Raw genomic sequence first — 21,084 nt, 5'->3', positions numbered from 1 at the left:
AAAAGAAAATGAATACTACAAATATTGGTAAAAACTTTATTTGTATATTGGAAAAGAACAGAGGAGTACCTGAGATTAGGTGGATTCCTATAAATACAGTCAGACTTTGCCCAGTGCTTAAACTGAACCTGTATATATATATATATATATATATATATATATATATATATATATATATATATATATATATATATATATATATATATATATATATATATACACACACACACACACACACACACACACAGTATGTGCATGTGTGTATTTGCACTCATTTCTTTGGTAAATAAGACAGTATACAAAACAATTTAAACAATGTAACTGCTGCAGACAGTATTTCAGAAATTTGTCAGATAAAACACATTGTGAAAAATTATCAAATAATGACAATCTTTTATGTTGTATAAATATTCAGTGCTGCATAGTAATACTTTAAACTCCTGTCTAAATAGAATCCACAGGTCAGTCGATGAGCTGAGACTGGTTATACAGTAACAGAGTGCTTATGCAGTCCATGGGTGAAGGATCAGAGGAGGCAGTGCATGTGTTTGGGTTCAAGTGTCCGCTCAGTCCGAGTGAGGAGTGTCTGCATGGATGATCTTGGGGCATTTGTCTGCATGGATGCAATAGTTATTGTGTAGCACCAGACCAGCAGGGCACTGGCAGCCTGGGACGCAGGGCTTGAAACAGTGGCTCTCTATCACCCCCAGTGGCACAGCAAGATTAAAGCAAGTTACGGGACAAGGTGGGCCGCATTCATCAAACACAAAGCCCCTCTCCACTGGACAGCCCACAGCTGTGGAGGACAGCAGCAGAGAACACTGTGAGTCATAGAGGAGTGGGACCAGAGAAAGATTGAAATGTTTTGCTTCAGTTTATGTTGGAGCAGGTTTAAAGCTATACGGCTCCACTCTGGTCTTCCTGTTGCAGCTGTAAACACTGTGCATACATAGTGTCACTCTCGCTTTGTGGTTTATTTGGTCTTAGTCACATGATTAAGTTATTTATCCAGTATTGACAGCAATGGGGGACCAAGCACACAACCCCAACAAAGTACAGTAGATCCTCCTTGACAAATATTACTCTAAAAAAGTGAAGGTCAGAATTTTATTTGACTTTAAGTGCTTGCTTTTAGAAATAGTTATAAAGTATTTCAATAGGTATTGAATGGTATGCTGTCTTTTTGACATTGCATGCAGCTTAACATGCTTTCTCAGGTTGGATGGTGAGTTCAAGGAGGGAAACATAAAGTTATTTGCAATAAACACAGTAAGTTTAACACAAGAGAGGAACAAGAGGAATGTATCATGTTTCACAGAGCTGGAATTCAGTACTGTGATTGGTTTTCCCCCTGTGAGGGACACAACTTGGGGCAAACCACATTTTTAAAGAAAGGAAAAAAGTTGACTTTCAAGCTTCATGTTTAAAAGTAATCACAGCTATCAAAGAGATGTAGTGGAGTGAGAGTAGTTAGTTTCCCAAAAAATAAACAAAACAAACTCAAGTTCATCTACTCTAAAAACATACTTTCAGTTCATCTGCTGTTCACCAGATGGTTTTCATGAGGTCATCCAAGCAGCCTTTGACTCACCACACAGAGACGGGCTCCTCCACTGCAGGATGACTCCAGCCTCTCTGCACTGACTGGCGTAGGCCTCCAGTGTGTCACACAGACACTCGTCAGTATTGGCTCCGCAGGCACAGAGATCGTACACACAAGCTCCGTACCAGGGTTCAGGAGGGACCACACGATGGCAGGGCTTAAAGATGGCAGACTTCAAAACCTTACAGCGAGCATTAGCCCCTTTCTTGGCCTGGTACCCTGCATCCTTGCAAGGGTCCACATCCTCTCCAGGGCGACAGGATGAGAGCGAATGGCTTCCGTTCCTGACCTACATTGACAACATGGATTTGATCTGCATTAGCTGCATCTCTCTTATATCTTTTAAATTGCATTCATCTTTCTACTGGCTGGTTTTTACCCTCCAGCTGTTGCCAAAGTCAGATTCTGAGGGGCTGATTTGACCGCTGGGCATCCGGAGATCATCCTGGTGGTAGTTGTTAAAGTTTCCACAGAGGCCGCAGGTGTGTCCCTTGTAGGAGCCTGGAACACTCACCTCGAGGTGTGACCGACCACTCCACAGCACCTGAAGATGGACCAGTGGATAATTCTGGTTATCTGTCTATCTATCTATCTCTATACACACACATATAAATATGTATACATACATATTTATAGAAACAAAGAGACTAACCGTACCTTCAGCCCAATGTTTGTGTTGAGTAATATGTTGTTGGTTTGACGTTCTATATAGACATGCGGTTCTTGGAGGAAAGGCAAAGTCACGACCTCATCATTGACCTGGGAACAAAAGTTTGGCTGAGTGGGTGTGTAGCTACTACGACAGTGCTTATTTATTCACTATGTTGTAATTTCAGACACAAACCTTCACAACCCAGTCCTGGAGGAGCTGCACTGTGAGATCACCAGTGAACACTGTCACCTCTTTGGTCCAGGACACTCCTTTACGGCCGCGATCGTCATTAGTGGCATGAATACTGCAGGAACAGAGGAGGTGGTAGAATACATCACCTATATAAATGCAATCATTATAGAATTTACTTATTACTATTTGTTTTCCCCTGTAGTTTATGTGAGATGTTGTAGGATTGTGCGGACTTGACTTCGAGAATGTTTAATTTTAACTAGAGCTTTTAATTGCAGTGAAAAACACTGCAACGTTTTTAGCAATTTTACAGTCACATGTGCGTATTGTCTCAGGAATGTGGGCAGGCTTGCACATTCATTACAATGTGCCAGCAAAATAACTGTTTCTTACATCTGCAGTGGATATATTCTGCTACCTGACGTTAGATGTCAGCCAGAGCAGAGAAAGGTTTATTCTTTTAATTTGAACTTCAATGTCATTCGTGGTTTAATGGTGGTTGTGGGGAGTCACCTGATCAAAAACAATAGAGGAGAGGTTTTCAAAGAGGCTCCAGAGAGTTTCAGGGGAGGCTTGGTTAGTGGAGGTGAAAAAACATGATTTATCAAGAGGATATTGTTTAGATCAACCTAAATATGAGTGATGTAGTTAGAGATACAGAGATTTGGGGTGGACTGTACCTTTTTTCCCCTATCTTACAAACTAACAAATGACTCAGGACAGGTTACTTTCATGTATTTACTCCGATGTTATATGAACTAGTTGACTTTCTGTGGGATTAAATCATGCAGTGACAAAACAAGGAGTATTGTAAGAACAATAACAGTGGTACTTATTCCAAGCCTCGTTTAAAGGGAGGCCACATTTCACACTATGAAAATCCCACTGGAGGATTCATCATATCCCATACGCACCCTTCGTAACATTCTTTTACTGTTACCATGGTGACCCTCTCACCTGAAGTCTCCTCCCTCACAGTCCTGTGCTAAGACATAAGTGCATGCCCCCTGAAAGTGAAGCAAGCGGCCATCGAAGGTGCGGTAATGAGGGTCCCCAAAGGCAATACAGGTTGCAGGACGAGGAAGACAGTGAGGACAACACAATCCTGGGACTACTGCTGGCATCTCATCCTGAGAGCAACACACACACACACACACACACACACACACACACACACACACACACACACACACAGGTGAGTGAATATTTCTCTACAGCGAAAGAGTGTGTGCTGTTCTGAATACTGACAGTTTCACAGGTGAGGGGAGGACAGCGCTCGCTGTGACAGTGAACATCTCCAGAAACACAAGTGCAGCTGGTGCACTCATCCACGTCCCACTGTTCATGAGACTGATACACTGTCCCCTGGTGCAAACACGACACCCCTGAGTCTACAACACATACACACATGCAATGACAGTCAAACGTGAAAGTCTTCCGGTGGAACTTTTTGTACCATGTGCTGGTGGGATGCAGTACCTTGGCATTCAAAGCAGCACTTCCCTGGAATCTTCACCTGTTTCTGGCCATTCGGACAATCCACAGATAGACACTCTTCAATGTTGCACTCAATATAGCCCAACTAAAGAACACACAAACAGATTTCTTAAGCCTTTGAAGAAATAACAATATAAGGTATATTTGGGGTTTGACATTAGGCCTTAAAGAGATGGTTTTCCTCAGCTAACGCACATCAGCAGAAACAAGTAATTTCTACTTCAAGGATTCAAAAAGGTCCCACATGCTTTTATTTTAGAAAGCTTTGATCTAATTTTTGGTGATGATATCATCAGCGTATATTTGTTTGTTTTAGCAAGATCTCACATAAACAATTGTCTGACTGAGGACATTTGGTGGGAGGATTGGTAATTTGGTAATTTTATAAGGAGCAAGGGACTAACTGTTGAAGGCAATCTGGAACAAACTGTTGATCCTGAGGACTGTTCTAGGCCATTAGCAGGATATAGCTATTAGTGGTATTTCACTTGGGCATTAATTGCATATAATTGGTTGCTGAATATCAGTCACTCCAGCATATGACCTGGATCTGGATCACATTTATCATTCTCTTTCACTAAAGTTTCTGGTTGATATCAAAAAAGTTGTGATGTAATTTCTGCACAGATTCGGTATTATACCATATTCCGTTCACGCTCTTATACCTGTGAACAGTATACAGGATACTGACCATGTGATCCTGCTCTTTGTGTGTTGTTTTGAATCTTTACATGATCAGTGCATCTCTGCCTGACTCACATTACAGGTGCATGTGACGCAGTCGTCATCGCTGTCTTTCCAGCTGCTGCCGTTGGCCACTCGTCTGTTCTGACCCTCAATCACACAATCTGCATGAAGCACAAAAAAATTTTCAATATCAATAGATCAGGAAATGGAAAAGTACAGTAAGGAGATAAGGAGAGAGAGAGAGAGAGAGAGAGAGAGAAGGAAGCAGAGAAGCAGAACATGGTCTCAGCTCACACCTTTACACACAGGGCAGCATGAATCTGGTGGGGTGAACTGTTCTTTAACAGGGCAGGTGAGAGGGAGACACATCTGATGTAGACACGCCCATGTCAGGTCCTAAACAGCAGACAGAGTCACCCAAACTGCTCAACAATTAGAAATCAGATTAAGATCAATAGACATGTCTCCTTTTCTGGTCGTCAAAACACAGAGAGGAGACTGTCATATTTTTGTTCATGCTAAAGGAATTATGATATTATATTACAAAAAAAATGATGGCATCTATTATGATTTGAAAATTGTTCTCATGTTACTGTTTTTGTATAATTTGTGACGTTCTTCATATTCATGACAAAGCAGAAGGAACATGTTGATGCAGAACCTTGCACTGGCAGGTGAAACAGGGGTCATCTGTGGCCAACACCTCGTTACCGATTAGTGCAGCAGTGCAGTTACTGAGAGGCTCTGGACACACACACACACACACACACACACACACACACACACACACACACACACACACACACACACACACGTGCAGATGTTAAGTGATAGAATACAACAGTGTATTATACACTGTATGATAAATGCAGTTTTCTACTCACGGGCACAGACAGGACAGCAGGAGTCTGGTCCAGAGAACAAGATATTGCTCTTGGGACAGTCCACCAAACTGGGACACTGCTTTCGGTAACACCGCAGATGCTGTTCTCCATCTGGCATCACCTGGGATGCACACAGATTTGCTTAAAATGTCTTTTTTGACAAGTAACACTTGCTCAACATACAGTATTTACCTCTATGACTTTGAAAAATTGACAGAACATTAATCATCAAAAAATATGATAACCGATAAATCCTTGATTAAATGACAGTTGGACACTCTCCCCTCTCACACCTTCTCACATGTGAGTTTGTTGCTTTTCTGTTTTCTGAAATTTGGGAGGGTTATTATAAAGCCCCTTAGGTGACAGGCACTGAGAAAAAAAAACTATCACCAAAAACTTTCTCATGCTGACCAGCTAGTTTCTTGTGAGCATGTATTTAAAAAAAAGTTCTTGTTTTTTTACATTGTGTCCCTAAAACAAACTTAACAAGTTAGAGATAATAATTACAGATTCAAGTTTCAAATTTTTAAGTTAACTTACTTCACAAGTGCAGATCTGGCAGGGATCACCAGCTGGATGGAAACTGTCCCCGGGGCCGTACACTCTGCCCTCAAATACACAATCTCAAAAAAACAAAATAAAAATTATATATGATCATCAAGCACCAAAACGATAGAAGGCCCTGACTCAAACTTTTTCGTTTCTACCAGAGCTGGAACAGACTCCACAGTAAAGTCAGGTTCTAATATTTATATACCTGCACACACAGGGCAGCACTCCCCCGGCACGTCGATGAAGTTGACACAGGGAGATAGACAGCGAACTTCAGAGCAGGTGATCACGCCATCCACACACATGCAGGTCATACAGGGAGTGGAGTCTGCAAACCAGCTGCTGCCCTCTGTATATTCCTCTCCTCCATACACACAACCTGAGAACACAAACTGTGCCACTACAAATGTTTACTCCTGAGATCTCTGCATCATCTGTGGTGTTTACCTCGACAGCGGGGACAGCAGGCTCCTGGATCGGTCACCTGATGCATACAGGGAAGTTTGGGACACTCTGGAGATGCACACTGCACCTCGCCTGCCTGGAAGATTTGGACAGATTAGCATCCAAAGACACAAGTCAATACTGCGGAAAGTGAACAGACACACCTGACAGGTGCAGGTGGAGCAGTGGTTTGAGTTCAGGGTCCATGTCTGTCCGTCGCTGTACTCCTGCCCATCCAGCACACACACTGAGACCAGGGTTAGAGAGAGAGCAAGCAGGTTACACATAAATGTTCTAATATCTGTGTTAAAAGCACATGAAGACCTAGAGGGAACTTGGAGAACATATTCCTCTGGCATGAAGTTAGGAAAAGATCTGACCATTTGGGGTCAAGTCACAAGATTTTGTGTTTCATGGCAAAACATCTAAATTGGCCACATCACCATGGTAACACTGTTGAACAAAAATTTACTAATTTCTTCAGGGTTTTCTGGTCGACCAACTAGTAGGAGTACATTGAAGTGCAAGATAACCCTCCAAAAAATCTTCATGACATTTCCTTTTGTCACCAGGTGGCGCTATGTCTCATCTTCCCCACAATGTAATGGATTCTCCTTTGACCAATTCCACACCCCTCCACCTCCTTGACCTTTGGTGAAAATCTGCCTCATGTTTTTGTATAATCCTGCTGGCATTGAACGCAACCAAACACCTAGGTGGAGGTGATAATGATAGACAGCCTTCACATCTGGTTCAGTACCTGTGCACTCAGGACAGCACTGTTTTGGTCTGGTAACAGGTCTGGTACAGGGTGTTGGTGGGCAAACCATAGGAACACAGGTGACTGTTCCCATGACACAGGTGCAACGCTGGCAGGGGTTTGAGGAGGGTGTGAAGGTGTGACTGTGAGAGTGGATGACACCCTCATATAGACAGGAATCACAGACGGGGCAGCAGGTATCTGAAGGGACCGGATGGGAACACTTGACCGGACATGGTCTCTTCTTACAGTTCACTACCTCGTTCTGATCACAGCGAGGAAGACAGAGACAAGAGAGAGGGATAGAATTCATCAAACTGCATATAACTCCAACAGGAGATTTTTCTTTGATTTGCCGGACGAACCAGACAGGAGCATGAGGAGCAGGGGTGTGAGGGGGAAGTGAATGATGAGCCAGACTGATATTCGACTCCTTGATGCAGACAAATCCCTGTACAGATGGGGCAACACTCCCCTGGAGGGGTCACCGGACGTGTACAGGTGACACTTGGACAAGCTACAGGAACACAAGCTACCCCGCCATTCTGTGAACGCACACACACACACACACACACACGCGCGCACACACACACACACACACACACACACACACACGTTTAAGTTCTGAATATTTCCTTCAAGTAAATGGATATTAAGATATTTTTGCTATTGCGACATCATTTTGAGTTTGACTGAAAATCAGACTATGGTAACAATGAGTAGAACGAATCAAGAAATAAAATCAATACGTTAGAGATTTCATTTTTTTGAATTAATTGTTTTTCTTTTATCTGTTTTTGCTTTCAGGTTGTTCAGAGACTTACCAGGCAGGAGCAGAGCTGGCAGTGGTCTGTGGGGTGTGGGAACCGTTCTCCGTTGAAACAGTCTCGTCCAACAAAGTTGCATCCGTCACACATTCCGCACGCACAGCCGTCCAGTGCTGGGTGTGGGCACGACACAGCAGGACATCTCCGCTGTGCACACACCACTTCACCTCTCTATGGAAAAGAGCAATGATGAGTGAGAAGTGCTGTTATTGTGTTGCTGCAATTAGTCGAGTTTAATGCTTCTACTTACTGAGCACGTGCAGTCTTGACAGACTTGCTCTCCTCCTGGAATATTCTGGCCGTCAATATAATTCACACCTTGGTAGTGGCAACCTACATACACAGTGAAACAACTGTCACCACCAGCCCTTGATTTAGTCTAACAGGAAGACAAGCCCTGCTGTGATTTGTGCCACACATCTTATTCACCAATTATAATATGAAAGTCTTTTCAAGCCTGGGTGATTGCGTAGGACTTACACTTAGCCACCAGGCTTTGTTTCCTATCTGCAAGATTAACTTAAGAGCAAAAAGAAGTAAACAAAGGCCCATCGTTACAAGTCGCCCTACCCTCACAGACAGGGCAACCACACGAGTCTGTGCCGGGGTGAGGACAGGTGGCTGCTGGACACGTCTTTTTCACACATCGCACTGAGCCGCTCTGCAAGGATAAAGGAGAGGCATATTGTCTTAAGAGATTAACTTGCAAGAACGTACGTGCGTGTGTGTATTGTTGCTACCTTGCAGGTACATTGAGAGCAGGGGTTCGCTGGGTCAGGGATGGACTGTCCATTAGTGAGGACTGCTCCGTTATAGAAACAGCCTGGACAAATGAAGACAAATGTTAGTTGTCGTACTGTAACCATGGGAGGGATGAAAAACAGAATGATCCAGAATGACGATGCAGGAATGTAGGCAGAGTTTTACATACGATCGCATTCTCCACAGCATTGTCCAGGTGCTTTGTAAGGGTGGTGGCAATCTCCATAACAGGGTATTTTGGTGCAGATGACCTCCCCTCCGTAACAGTAACATACTCCACAGGGGTCTTTGTCATCAGCAAACTCAGTACCGTCACCATACTCTTTACCATCAAACATGCAGCCTGCACACAGAAAATAGATTAACATTTCTACCCCTGAATTAGATCAGCACATCTAGATATCTGTCTGTGAATGGGAGGAGTTTGTATTACTCTGTTTTCTTCAATTTTTTGTCACTCACCATCACAGGACATGCAGCACTGTCTCTGGATGGGGTGCTTACAGTTGGTAGGAGGACAGCGCCTTCGTTCACATCGGACAGACCCCTCACGACACATACACACAGCACACGGGTCTGATACGTTCTCCCACGACTCCCCGTTAGCTCGATCTCGACCTTCATAATGGCAGCCTGCAAGAGGAAGATGAAAGACATATTGAGAATAAAAATTTCTATTCCACATGTCAAACCTGTTTCTTCCTGTCACTTTGAGAACGTGTACCTTCGCAGGTCCGACAGCACTCCTGTGTAATTGGGTGGGAACACGGAGCGAATGTGCACGGCTTGCGTTGACAGTGAACAGTCCCATTGGTACAGGTACAGGTCCGACAGTTGTCAGTCGGATGGTAGAAACGTTCAGTGTGTCTGTAAGATCGTTGTTCAAACACACAGTCTGACGGGGGAGCTGAAGCAACATCAGTGGAAAGGGTTAAGAATATCCTTCCGTCAGATTGGATCACGGGCCATCAAGAGGCAAGAATCTGCAGGTTTCCAACTCATATCATTAAAAATCCATAAATAAAGTAAGGCTCTTTGTTCTCTACTTGCCAAATAAAGATCAGAAAAAAATCTAATCCAGGCTAAATCTCATACAGACAGAGAAAATACTCATTTAAATACCCTGTGAAAGTGTGTAATTAGGTGTATCTGGCAGACACACCAAGCGAAGGCAGGACTTGACACATGTTGGCTTGTGTTTACATTAGCCAGTAGTGCTGAATAATGCCTCCTATGTGAAAGATCATGTGCAACAGAAACTGTGATCAGCCCTTCCATCTGAATGGGGAATGATTGAATTGTTCAGCTCTTATGGACCTGTCCAGTGTTACCAGACCATGTCGTTGTAGTGAAACGATTCATTTTCCTTTCATTTCAGTTCATTTTTTGATGCTCTAAAACAATTAATCCACAGTTTTGCTGGTGCTTCTTGCGTGACTAGGATAAAAGTCCTTTGGCTTCCTAACAAACTCTTTAACTACGGGAAATATTTTGACAGAGGGGCAAATTTAAGTTTGAAACTTCAAAGTCATTTATACAACTGGGTTCAGGGTCTTTGAAAACACTCAACCATCTCTCAACCTATCCACATTCTGAACAGGCACATCCTTACCAGGACACCGGGGGCAGCAGTCTCCAGGTAGTTCATTTGGGTTGGAGCACGCCAGCGGAGGACACCTCTTCATCAGACACTGGACATTTCCATTCTATAATGCGTACAACAGGATGAACTGTAGACTGGCTTCGCAAAGGCAAAGGTGTTTTTAACTTTTAGCTAACGCAACACCTGTAACATTCTGTTACATAAATAACAGGCTAAGCACTCTGATAGGAAATAATTGGTCTTTTATATACGCAGACTCTTACTATGCAACTGCATGTCCTGCATTTGTCAGTTGGGTGGGGAAACTCCTGACCATTGGGATACTCCTTCCCAGCGTAGCTGCAGCCTGATATAAAGAAACACTGTCTTTAATACGCTTGATGTTTTCTTTTTAACTCCCAACAGCCCAATGCTAAATCCTCACCGTTGCAGTTGTTGTGGCAGCATGTTCCAGACAGAGGTGCATTACAATGAGGATGAGGGCACTGTGCTAGGTGGCAGTCAATCGTGCCGCTCACACACTTACACTCCTCGCACACACTCACAGGGTTAGGAAAAGCTTCTCCATCGATAAATACACGGTTTTCAAAGGAGCAATCTGGGTGAAAACACAAAAGTTTTATCAATCTGATGGAGAATAAACCTGATAAAAGAAAAGCGTGGTTGATTAATCGGATCCATGACCATATCGATCTCTGAGGGGGGGTACCTGGACATTTCGGGCAGCACTCTCCAGGTGGTGTGTATGAGTTGGTACAGTTGAGTGGCAGACAAGCTCTTCTCTCACACTCTACAGTACCAAGCTGAGGGGACGATGAGGATATGTCAGGAGGCACAAATTAAACTGAACAATTTGTGATACCTGAATAAAGGCATGCTCACCAGGCAGGTACAGATGTGGCACGGCTGGTCAGGGGTCGCAAACCTCTGGCCGTTGCTGTAGATACGGTGGTTGTAAGTACAGCTCTCACACACTGCACAACAAGATCCTAGAGGAAGAAAAACCCAGGTTATGCAGTTATCAGTGTCAAAACAAAACCAACACAAACACACGCACAGTTACCAGTGATCTTTGTGGGGTGCACACAGTCAGTGGGGGGGCACTGTGTGTGTGTACATAAGGTTTCTCCATTCACACAGGTGCAACTGGAACAGGGACCCTCTGGTTGCCAGTTGGAGCCGTCTTCATATTCTACCCCCTCCAACACACACACTTTGATGAGAGAAGAAAGACTGTCATTCAAAATTTTCTTGAATGCACTGCACTTGCATAATATGTGTATATATGTGTGTATGTGTGTGTGTGTGTGTGTTTGTGCGTGTGTGTGTGTGTGTGTGTGTGTGTGTGTGTGTGTGTGAATACCCTTGCAAATTGGACAGCAAAGATGAGGGTCTACAATAGGATTGGAGCACTGGAGAGGAGGGCACTTCTCTTCGTGACAAATGACGTTTCCACCCTAAGATTTAATAAAAGATCATGTTTTGAACAAATATATAAAAAAATTCTCAGAACCTTGTGTGCAACAAAAGTGTTGCTACTCCTAAAAAAAAAAGGCATAGTCATCGCGTCCAACATCATTCTTTTGTTGATATCTGTGTCAACTGGTTCCTGGTTTCTAACCAGGGTTGTGAGCCAAATGTAAAATGTCATCACCTTCATGTGGTGTCTCCTCAGTGAATAAAATCTTTTAAGTTGCCTGTCCAAATAGGGAGAATAGCTGAGATTGAAAGTAAACTCCAAGCAATCGTGGTACCATGGTACCAGGACCAAGACCAAGACCAGGCTGAACCATTACGAGCTTTTGCTTGTTGGCACCAGATGAAGAAATTGAAATCTTACAAAAACCCATTAAAATACAATCAGACATTGTGAAACAAAAGACAAGTCTACAACCATAAACAGTCCTCACAACCTTAGCTGTTTTCCCATGAACAACAACAGCTTCCCCAAAGAGCTAAATTAACATTCCAACATTACCACTGATGAGATAACAGGCTATAATCACCAGAGATAATGTTACACTAATGCTAACACCCCCCCGAACCTAAATCTACAGCTAATGTAGAATCTACAGAATCTACAGCTCATGTATACATTTAAGAATCTACAGCTCATGTATACATTTAAGAATCTACAGCTCATGTATACATTTCACTCCACTCATCCCTGAATGAGGGCTGTGCAGCAAACACATAAAAACAACAAAACACATTTACTGTGTGGACTTGCCTTACACCTGCACTGCAGACAGGGTCCACTCCCAGCAGGGATGAAGACTTTTCCATCTGTGTACACCCTCCTGTCATACTCACATTCTGTGGGAAATCACTCAAACTCAGTATACACATCATGCATAAGCATGTATAAATAATGATCCTAATGTGAATTTCAGCTTAAACATTCCCACTGAAAAACAAATGGAAGACAAAATATAATTGGTGCAACAAATTTGGAACATGAGGAAAAGAAATTTTCTTAGACGTATATAGTATATTTATATAACCTTTGCATGTTGGACAACATTCTCCTTTACGCTTAGCTGGGTGACTGCAGTGCACGGTGGGACATGATGCATCTGTACGCTCACAGGACACCTCACCTGCCTAAGAGAAACGCAGTAAACATGTTTCTTTTACTCCCGGAAGATTCAACTCGCATGAAGTCACAAATTTGTCACGTAAAAACAAACTTAAGCAGACTGAACTCACCGAGCAGCGGCAACGGAGGCAGGGGTCACTCCTGGAGGTAAACTTCTGTCCATCCAGATACACTTTGGACTCATATTCACACTGCTCACACCTACAGGTTACATACAATGTCTTTTAGTTCTCAAGAAAATAAAAACGCTGAAATCTTTCTGTGAACCAAAAAAACAAAAAAAAAACAAAAAAAAAAACACATAACCAAAGTCGGAGGGGAATTTAAGTGTGTAGTAACTGGTTTGAAAGAGTTCTGGATAAGGGGCAGTTGTTACCGTGGGCAACAGTCTCCAGGGTGATGCACAGGGTGTCGGCAAGTCAAGGCAGGACAAGGACGGGCTAAACATTGGACATTTCCATTCTGGAGGAGACAGAATGAAGATACACTTAACTATAGTGGTTCTCAACCACTGGCCTGTGCCATATGGGTGGGCCTGAAATACTTTCAAATTAAAGCTCATTGCATTATTAGTTCAACTAAATCATCTTCAAATAGGATCATCAACATGGGATGCTCTTTTTGGCAAGTTAAACGGTGTTGTTAGGCTGCCATGTTGCAAATAATGGGAAGTTGTTTAACCCTGTAGCTGCCTAGCTTCATTCTTGCACTGTAAAATACTAAAAATGGTCGCAGGGACAATCTGGATTTGTACTGGGATTTGGGCCATGGTCCCTTACAAGTATGGATAGGTGGGTCCTAAAGCAGAATAGGCTGAGAACCTCTGCTGCTCTGAAACAAAAATAATCTTTACAAAGTTATGAACATTCCAAACGGCAGACGTACCACACATGTACACTCTTGACAACGGTCTCCAGTGGGGATCACAGCTCCATTAAGGAAGTCCTGACCATTCACACCACAGCCTGCAAGACACACAGGAACACATGACTGAACACACAAGTTTCTCATATCAATCTTTGACTTGAAATCTCGGTGAAAATTTTGACTTCTAGGTCGTCCATCCGTTTACCATCAATGTGATATCTCCAGAACGCCTTTAGAGAATTCCTACAAATTTGGCTAAGATCTCAACTGGGCTTGAAGAACAAACTGAAAAGATTTTGGTAGTCAAGGGTCAGAAAAACCTCTGGAACATCTGGGAGGAAGTTCTCCCAATAAAGTACACAAATCCACTGGGACTCAAGGATGTCAAGATCACTTTTTCAAAAGGTCAAAGGTCACTGTGACAAGCACACATGACATAGTTATGGCCTGACGTTAACTTTGTACTTCTTGTGATTGCATTTACTTTTCCAACATAATAAAGGTAGTGTTTGTGTAAGATTAGCACCATGAACAAAACACGCAAGTATCACACACTTCCGTTTGCCACAGTTGCATTATTGCATCATCACTGAGGTCGGTCATCAGGTGTGATATTAAACCCAGGTTTTGTTTCCTCACTCTCACCTCTGCATTGCTGGCAACAGTCTCCAGCAGTCTTTTGTGTGCAGTCCATTGAAGAGCAGGGCAAGACTGAGCATTCCCTGTTACCGCCCTGTTGACGACGAATCAAAAAATTAACAAAATAGAAAAATCGATGCTCCATAAATACGTCTGCAAAACACTCACCTCACATGTACAAGTCTGACAGCCATCTAAAGTGCTGTAGGACACATTTTGCACTCCACCATCACACTCTGAAAAAGAGACAGATGCTAGGTACATGAGTTTAGGAGTGTTCACTCACATTTGTCCGCTCTGGCAGGAGTGTGTACTAGGGCACTACAACTGAGCTGATTTTCTTCACCTTTTCACCCAGTCACTGGGAAACATCTGGCTCTGTTCTTTCTCCAGTAATGGTGCATGAGTCTGATATATTATACACATGTTTCTTTAAAAACACACACAATGTTTTATGGACTGTAACCATAACCAGAAGAGCCTGTAAGCGTCCAGCAGTTAAACATTTCCACCAGTGAGTCTTTAAACACTAAGAGAAATGCACTGTAGGAGAAACAGGAGGGAGACCATGAGACAAGTTTGTGGAAGACTCCTTTTAAAAACTGATAAGGTAATGACACCCACTCCCATCATTGTGATGTAAAATGGTTGTTTACACATGGGACTTATGAAATACTGAAGAGTTAAATCGCTCTGTCTTCATCAAGGGCTGCATGGGAGCTCAAATCATTTTTGCTTAGCTTGGACATTCAGGAGAGGATTACTTTAATGACGACAGAGACAATGTGTTTGTGTGTGTGAGAGGGGGCAATAATCGAGAGAGAGAGAGAGAGAGAGAGAGAGAGAGAGAGAGAGAGAGAGATTAGTGAGTCTACTTCAAGTGCCAGCAGCTAACAGGCATTTCCTCTAGCCAACCGAGCATGCATGAGATCAAAGTGTGTGTGGGAGTATCATTCTGTGAGTTTGTATCAACTGGATGCAATTGGAGTCTACAAGCCAACATGCTGAAACAATTAATGGAAAACTAGATGAAAAGGAAGAGCTAACGCAGGGACCGAGGACATGTATTACACTGGTTCCATAATGTGCTCATCAGATTAAATGGAGGTTAAGGGGTTAATATAGTTTGTGGTAAGTAAACTCAGGAAGAGATAAAAAGAGAGAAAATGAGGCCAGTTCAAGATCTACGGAAGTCCCGAATATCTATAAAAAGGGCAAAAGGGATTATTATTTTTGTAGGTCAACCCAGAAGTCCATCTTCAGTCACCATGCGTTCCCTCAACCAAAAGCCTATTTGATTTTTACATTGGATTTTTGATGATTGCTGAAATGCTGTGTAAAAAAAAAACCAAAACGGTTTAGAGACTTGTACAGTTTGTTCAGCAACACTGTCTGAACAAACAACACTTTTATCCTTTTTGAGTCATGAAAAAAGTAAAGCGAGAGCTTGCAGAGTCAAACAACTGAAAACAAACCACCTTCACATGACTGCAGTGTCACAACAACGAGCTTCAGGCTTCTTCAATGTGATGTTAATGTCGGTGATAGTCTCTGTAATCTAGTTTGGCCTCCTTTGACAGCAACAAAGGAGATATTTTACCTTTGACTTTAACTTGACATGCGACCTTTCCAGATGTGCATGTACACTCAGTGTTGAGGTCAGTCCGCCAGCGTTGGCCATTCTCAACTTGACGTCCTTCCCACACACAATGCTGCCTGACACACTCACATCCCTCCAGGTACTGAAGACGTGACTGCAGGTCGGCATTCTGTTTCAAGACAAAAAAAAACGCCCACCTTATGTTACAGCGTAAGTATTTGGGTTAAAGCTGTGAACTGACAGTACAATACCTGGACTTTGACCATATCCAGCATATGAACTAGCTCATCCAGCCTCCTCTCCAGCCTCTTCAGTCTGTCCTCATTTTGAGCTGGAGAATCATACTTCACCCCTTGAGGAAGTCCTGGCGGCCCCAGAACCGCACCTCTCTGCAGCTGGTCACTCTGGACATTGTGGGGATAATGATTGGTCTCTTCCTGCTGCCTGTGGCCTGTTCGGGGTTTACTAGTGAAGGCATCCTGACTCCCGGGGTCGCGGGTGTACCGAGATGGAGGCAGATCATCTGGAAGGGGAAACAAACAGTTTTTGGGAGGAGAGGGGGAGACGTTTTGAGCCTAAACAAGCATCTAGGAAAGCTCTGTCCAAATTAAGACCAACACTGAGGAATAATAAACAAACTGTCGTGGACACTTTCTTGCTGAAGTATTAAAAAAATAAAGTGATCTAAAGAAGGAAAAGAAAAAAAAACATGAACAGTGAGCAAGGTAAGTAGTGAAGGGAAAGAATGAAAAAAGAAGACATGATAGTGCAGCCTCTGGCGTAGCGTCAATTATCACCATGGCATGGGTTGCATATAAATGTAGCTACAGATGCTCAAAAACTGAACAACAAAAGAGAATCTTGAAAAATATACAACTTTTATGAAAAGTCTTTGTCTTTTCAATACTCATTTCTCTCTATTTTACTCTTACAACAAACAAAAGAACCTCTGAAAGAAATATCAATAAAAATGTGCTCTAGATGATCTTTCTTTACCTGTGAGATTGTCACAGCGCCATGGCCGCCTCAGATAAGCCTTCATTGAAAGCTCGGCTGTCTTGAAATGTCCCTGCGTTCATGAATAAGCACAGAAATATTGTACATAACTGCGTTAGCAGAAAGAACCTTGAAAGGGGGAAGAATATTTTGGACACACTGGCGTGCTGCTGCTGCTGTGATTACTAATGTCATGACGTTCTGAAGTAATGTCTGCAAAGGCAGACGGGAACTGATGATTTCAAATTACAGCCAACCAAAAACACAATAAACAATAAAAGAATCACAGTGTATGTCCAGAAACTCACAGTAAATTTGCTGTCTTTCTTTCTTGGTGTGCTGGCAAGAGTGACAACAGAATTTCGGAGGAGCTCCAGATTGAGTTTCTCTTCTTGTTTTACTGGGATAACCGCAGCTTTCTGACAATCTACAAAAAACACCAGTCTCTGAGGCTCCAGGCTCACAGCCAGCTGCACCCATTCCTCCCTGGAGAAGGGGTTTCTCCTGGGGAGGTGAAAGCTGGCGATGCCCTGAACTCCTCCTCTATAGTCCAGTCGCAGGGTGTTGTTGAGGGTGGAGGAAATGATTTGGAGAATAGGTGAGGAGGGAGAGGAGAGAGACAGGAGGGAGGCGTCGGTGCCCCGTGCCTGGCTCCCTACCAAATGCACCCCAATGCCGCCGTGAAGGTTGGATAGCAGGGATTGTGTATATTCTCGAGGGAGGGTTAGGTGGGGCGCTCTGGGACGGATTCTGTACATCACGCCGCCTGGACTGTGTAGTCTGGACACGCCGCTGGTTTGGTGGGACAAGTTTAGAGCTGCCAGAAGGTCAATTACTGTGAGAGAGATAAAAAAAAGAGATATAAAGGTTATTGCTCTGTCTAGTGGAGCATTATTCTGGTTTTTGAGGGTACGACAAGTCTCATCACAGCCAGCGCAGGCCAGCATGAACGTCGGACTGATTCGTCTACCTGGCAATTAAAGCGTATGTAGTTTCCCGCATATGATGCCATCAGGAGAGGGGCAGCAGACATGTCTATTACCGCGTTTGACAATAAAACATCTAAATCCTTCAATCCTTGATATGATCATTTTTTTAGTTGATTCAAAGACAAGTTGTGATACTTCTACTTCAGTTAAGTTCCCTCAAAATTAACTGAACTTTTCACTTAAGTGGAACGCTTTAATATTCTTGCCACACCAGCCTGAATGAATGCCATCACTGAAAGCCAAATGTGCACCAGAAGACATGAACCACAACTGGGTCAAATGTGTGTTGTTCGCTGTGAAGTTACAAAGATGTTGTTTTTTGGTTTGTTCTTTAATTGCATTTAATTTAAATACATTTTAGTTGCTCCCAGAGCAATTTTCGTCAACTTGTTTTTGTGTTTGTCAGGGGAGGTTAAGTGACAGCAGTACTTTCTTTTAATGGACTGTCCTGATTAAAGGTAGCAGCCGGGGTTAAGGGTCTTGCTCGAGGGCACCTCAGTAGTGGTAATGATGGAAGTTTAAGCACCGCTTCTTCACTTTAGTCACCTGGATTTTGCCTGCCAGTCTGGAGATTGAATAAGCCTCCAGTCAGAAGCTCACATCTCTAACTTTTAGACCTCCTTGTTGCACCTGAGTAATGCTTTTCAAAAAGTGAAATTCAACTTTGTCTTACAGCTGCGGTTGCAAATTAAGATTTTGCACATGCTGCATTCGGAGGAAGCATGATGAGAACAAGAATATTTCCAAGAGTTTAGGGAACTGATAGATGCCTGATGCGTGTGATGGAAGACTTCTGTAAAACTCACCTTTCTCTGGGTCTGAAGCAGGAAGTCCCCGCACACACACCAGCAAGACCAAATGTATCTCCAACAGCAGGATCAGCTTACCGCTCTCCATTCTCCAAATGCACAATAAAACAAACAAACACCTTACACAAATCTCATGTTAGACACTGAGTCTGTTCAACCCAATAGAGTGCTGAGCAAATAACGTCCTCCAAGGAGCGCTCATGCAGGGGAAACATGAAACATCTGGATGCAGGCAGGGCGTCACTTCTCTGGAGTCACACACTTACATTCCCCCCTGAGGCCACATTCACAAGACTTTCACTCCATGATCACAAATATCTAAAAAAAAAAAAAACTTGTGTTATCCTTGCTGAAGATGTCTTGTTGAATCTGAAGTGAGGGGGGTTTAGAGAAAAAAAATAACAATAAAAGCAAAGTTCAGGTGTGCAGTGTGTCAGTGTGAGGTCACCAGCTCTTGTCTGTGCCTCATTCCCTGTTCAGTCCCTGACTTTTATCTGTGAGAGGAGTTTTTTTCCCTCCCGTATTTTCCCTCTTTTTGTTGGGAAGAAGCCCTCCACCCATCTCACTGTTGTTCCCCCCCACCTTGGTAATCAGCTAAAACCTGGTCTGGAGACTGGAAGGGAGCCATGATAAAATGTGTGAGTGAGTGTGTGTGAGTGTGTGTGTGCCAGGTATTTCTCATATCGTGAGGACTCCCTTCACGCTTTTGGATTGAAGACTGGGTTCAGGCTTGGTGTTGGGTTAGATTGTGGTCAGGATACATCTCCAGGAAATTAGTTTAAGTCAGCACCATGTCCTCTGAAGTGATAGAAACACAGCTGTGTGTCTGTGTGTGTTTGTGTGTACAGATGGAGGGAGAGGGCGGGGGTAGACTCGAGTAGTCATGTTTCACTACTTTGGAAACATTCTCCCTGTGCTTCATTCCCCCACTTCCGTCTACACCACTCTTGGCTCATCCTTCTTGTTGTTGTCCAATTCATCCCCGCTGGGGTTAATATTTCACAGCTTTGAGTACCTCACACATGAAATAGATTGGTACAAAGATAAACAAAGCTCTTGTGTCTTGTTCGAGTGTTTCCAATGCGATGGCAGGACACCCATGCGTTTTACAGGATTTGCTCGATTCACTTCAGAGACTTTAATGCCTTCATGCCAGCGACAGCTGTGGGCCAGAGGCATCTTGTTCTTGGGTTGTCTGCCCCGTCTGTCCCATTCTCATTAATGTAAAATCTTTGGAATGCCTGGAGGATATTTCTTAAATGTGGCACCACTGTCCACTGGGACTTAAGGATGAAATAAAAAGGTTTCGGTGGTCAAAGGTAAAAGGTCCTCAGGTGTATGTGATGTCCCTCCCATTTCTCATTAACGTGATATCTTCGGGACGCCTTTGGGGAACTTCTTAAAATTTGCGACAAATGTCTGCTGGTACTCAAGGATGAACTGGAAATATTTTGGAGGTCAAAACTCAAGGTCATTTTCATCTCTGATTAAAGCTACTGTGTATGTCTCAAGAACGCCTTGAGGGAACTTCTTCAAATTTGCCACAAATGTCGACTGTGATACAAGGATGAACTACGACAATTTGGTATTGAAAGGGTAAAAGACCAGATCACGATGACAAACAGGCTGTAGTGTTTTTTTGTCATTTACACGCAGGAGTGAGCGGCATGGCTCAGAGGTAGAAAGGCCGTCCAACAGCCAAAGGGTTGCTGGTTCGATCCTCACTTCCCCGGTGGCCATATTGAAGTATCCTTGAGCAAGATGCTGAACTCCTGATGGCTCTGTGACAGACTGGTGACTCTTCCAGGGTGAACCCCGCCTCTTGCCCAATATCAGCCGAGATAGGCTCCATAATCATCACGAGGGTTTCTAACTGTGCTATGTTTAAAAAAAAGTGGTTGTTTAGTGTGCGTGTGTTCCACCACGTGAAGAATAGCTTGCCATGGCATCGGCTAAAGGGGATATTTTTTGAGAAACGAACAACAGCATTAACAATAAACAGAGACTGGCAGACCTGTCATTTACCTCAGTTTATGCCAGATCTCTGCTGACATCCAGTGGACTTGCATCATAACTGCAGTAGCTTTAATGTATGTAACAGTGGCGACGATAACATGAT

At 43.3% G+C, this 21,084-nt stretch overlaps 1 protein-coding gene across 1 annotated transcript; it reads right to left on the bottom strand.

Moving 5' to 3' along the window:
- Window positions 1-205: 205 nt before the first annotated feature.
- Window positions 206-19,504, bottom strand: kcp (kielin cysteine rich BMP regulator). Its single transcript, XM_086208879.1, has 44 exons — window positions 18,963-19,504; window positions 17,476-18,002; window positions 17,168-17,240; window positions 16,423-16,694; window positions 16,172-16,340; window positions 14,740-14,807; window positions 14,578-14,665; window positions 13,951-14,030; window positions 13,442-13,527; window positions 13,176-13,266; window positions 12,971-13,070; window positions 12,697-12,782; window positions 11,830-11,923; window positions 11,530-11,679; window positions 11,349-11,455; window positions 11,176-11,269; window positions 10,891-11,064; window positions 10,730-10,812; window positions 10,476-10,569; window positions 9,588-9,770; window positions 9,326-9,496; window positions 9,033-9,206; window positions 8,842-8,924; window positions 8,672-8,762; window positions 8,352-8,434; window positions 8,099-8,272; window positions 7,640-7,819; window positions 7,275-7,539; window positions 6,679-6,761; window positions 6,518-6,611; window positions 6,276-6,449; window positions 6,059-6,141; window positions 5,516-5,636; window positions 5,293-5,375; window positions 4,928-5,027; window positions 4,704-4,792; window positions 3,927-4,029; window positions 3,696-3,838; window positions 3,405-3,577; window positions 2,448-2,559; window positions 2,261-2,362; window positions 1,983-2,147; window positions 1,592-1,892; window positions 206-796 (listed from the first exon to the last, which is right to left on the bottom strand). The coding sequence occupies exons 1-44, from the start codon at window positions 19,051-19,053 to the stop codon at window positions 567-569; spliced, it is 6,087 nt and encodes a 2,028-aa protein (XP_086065005.1). The 5' UTR covers window positions 19,054-19,504; the 3' UTR covers window positions 206-566.
- Window positions 19,505-21,084: the final 1,580 nt, after the last annotated feature.

Source organism: Aulostomus chinensis, chromosome 7 (genome assembly GCF_037954235.1).
Source record: "Aulostomus chinensis isolate RoL2024-O1b breed Wild chromosome 7, RoL_Achi_v1.0, whole genome shotgun sequence".
Classification (NCBI taxonomy): domain Eukaryota; kingdom Metazoa; phylum Chordata; class Actinopteri; order Syngnathiformes; family Aulostomidae; genus Aulostomus; species Aulostomus chinensis.
Note: the sequence above shows the minus strand (reverse complement) of the source record. Positions and strands in the feature narration are given on the sequence as shown.

Coding starts and splice junctions, on each gene's coding strand:
- kcp (XM_086208879.1), bottom strand. CDS start 19,053: ATGGAGAGCGGTAAGCTGATCCTGCTGTTGGAGATACATTTGGTCTTG. Junction 13,071..13,175: donor GCCTCCGTTGCCGCTGCTCG/GTGAGTTCAGTC, acceptor CGTTTCTCTTAG/GCAGGTGAGGTGTCCTGTGA. Junction 9,771..10,475: donor CTGCTGCCCCCGGTGTCCTG/GTAAGGATGTGC, acceptor ATGTTGCTTCAG/CTCCCCCGTCAGACTGTGTG.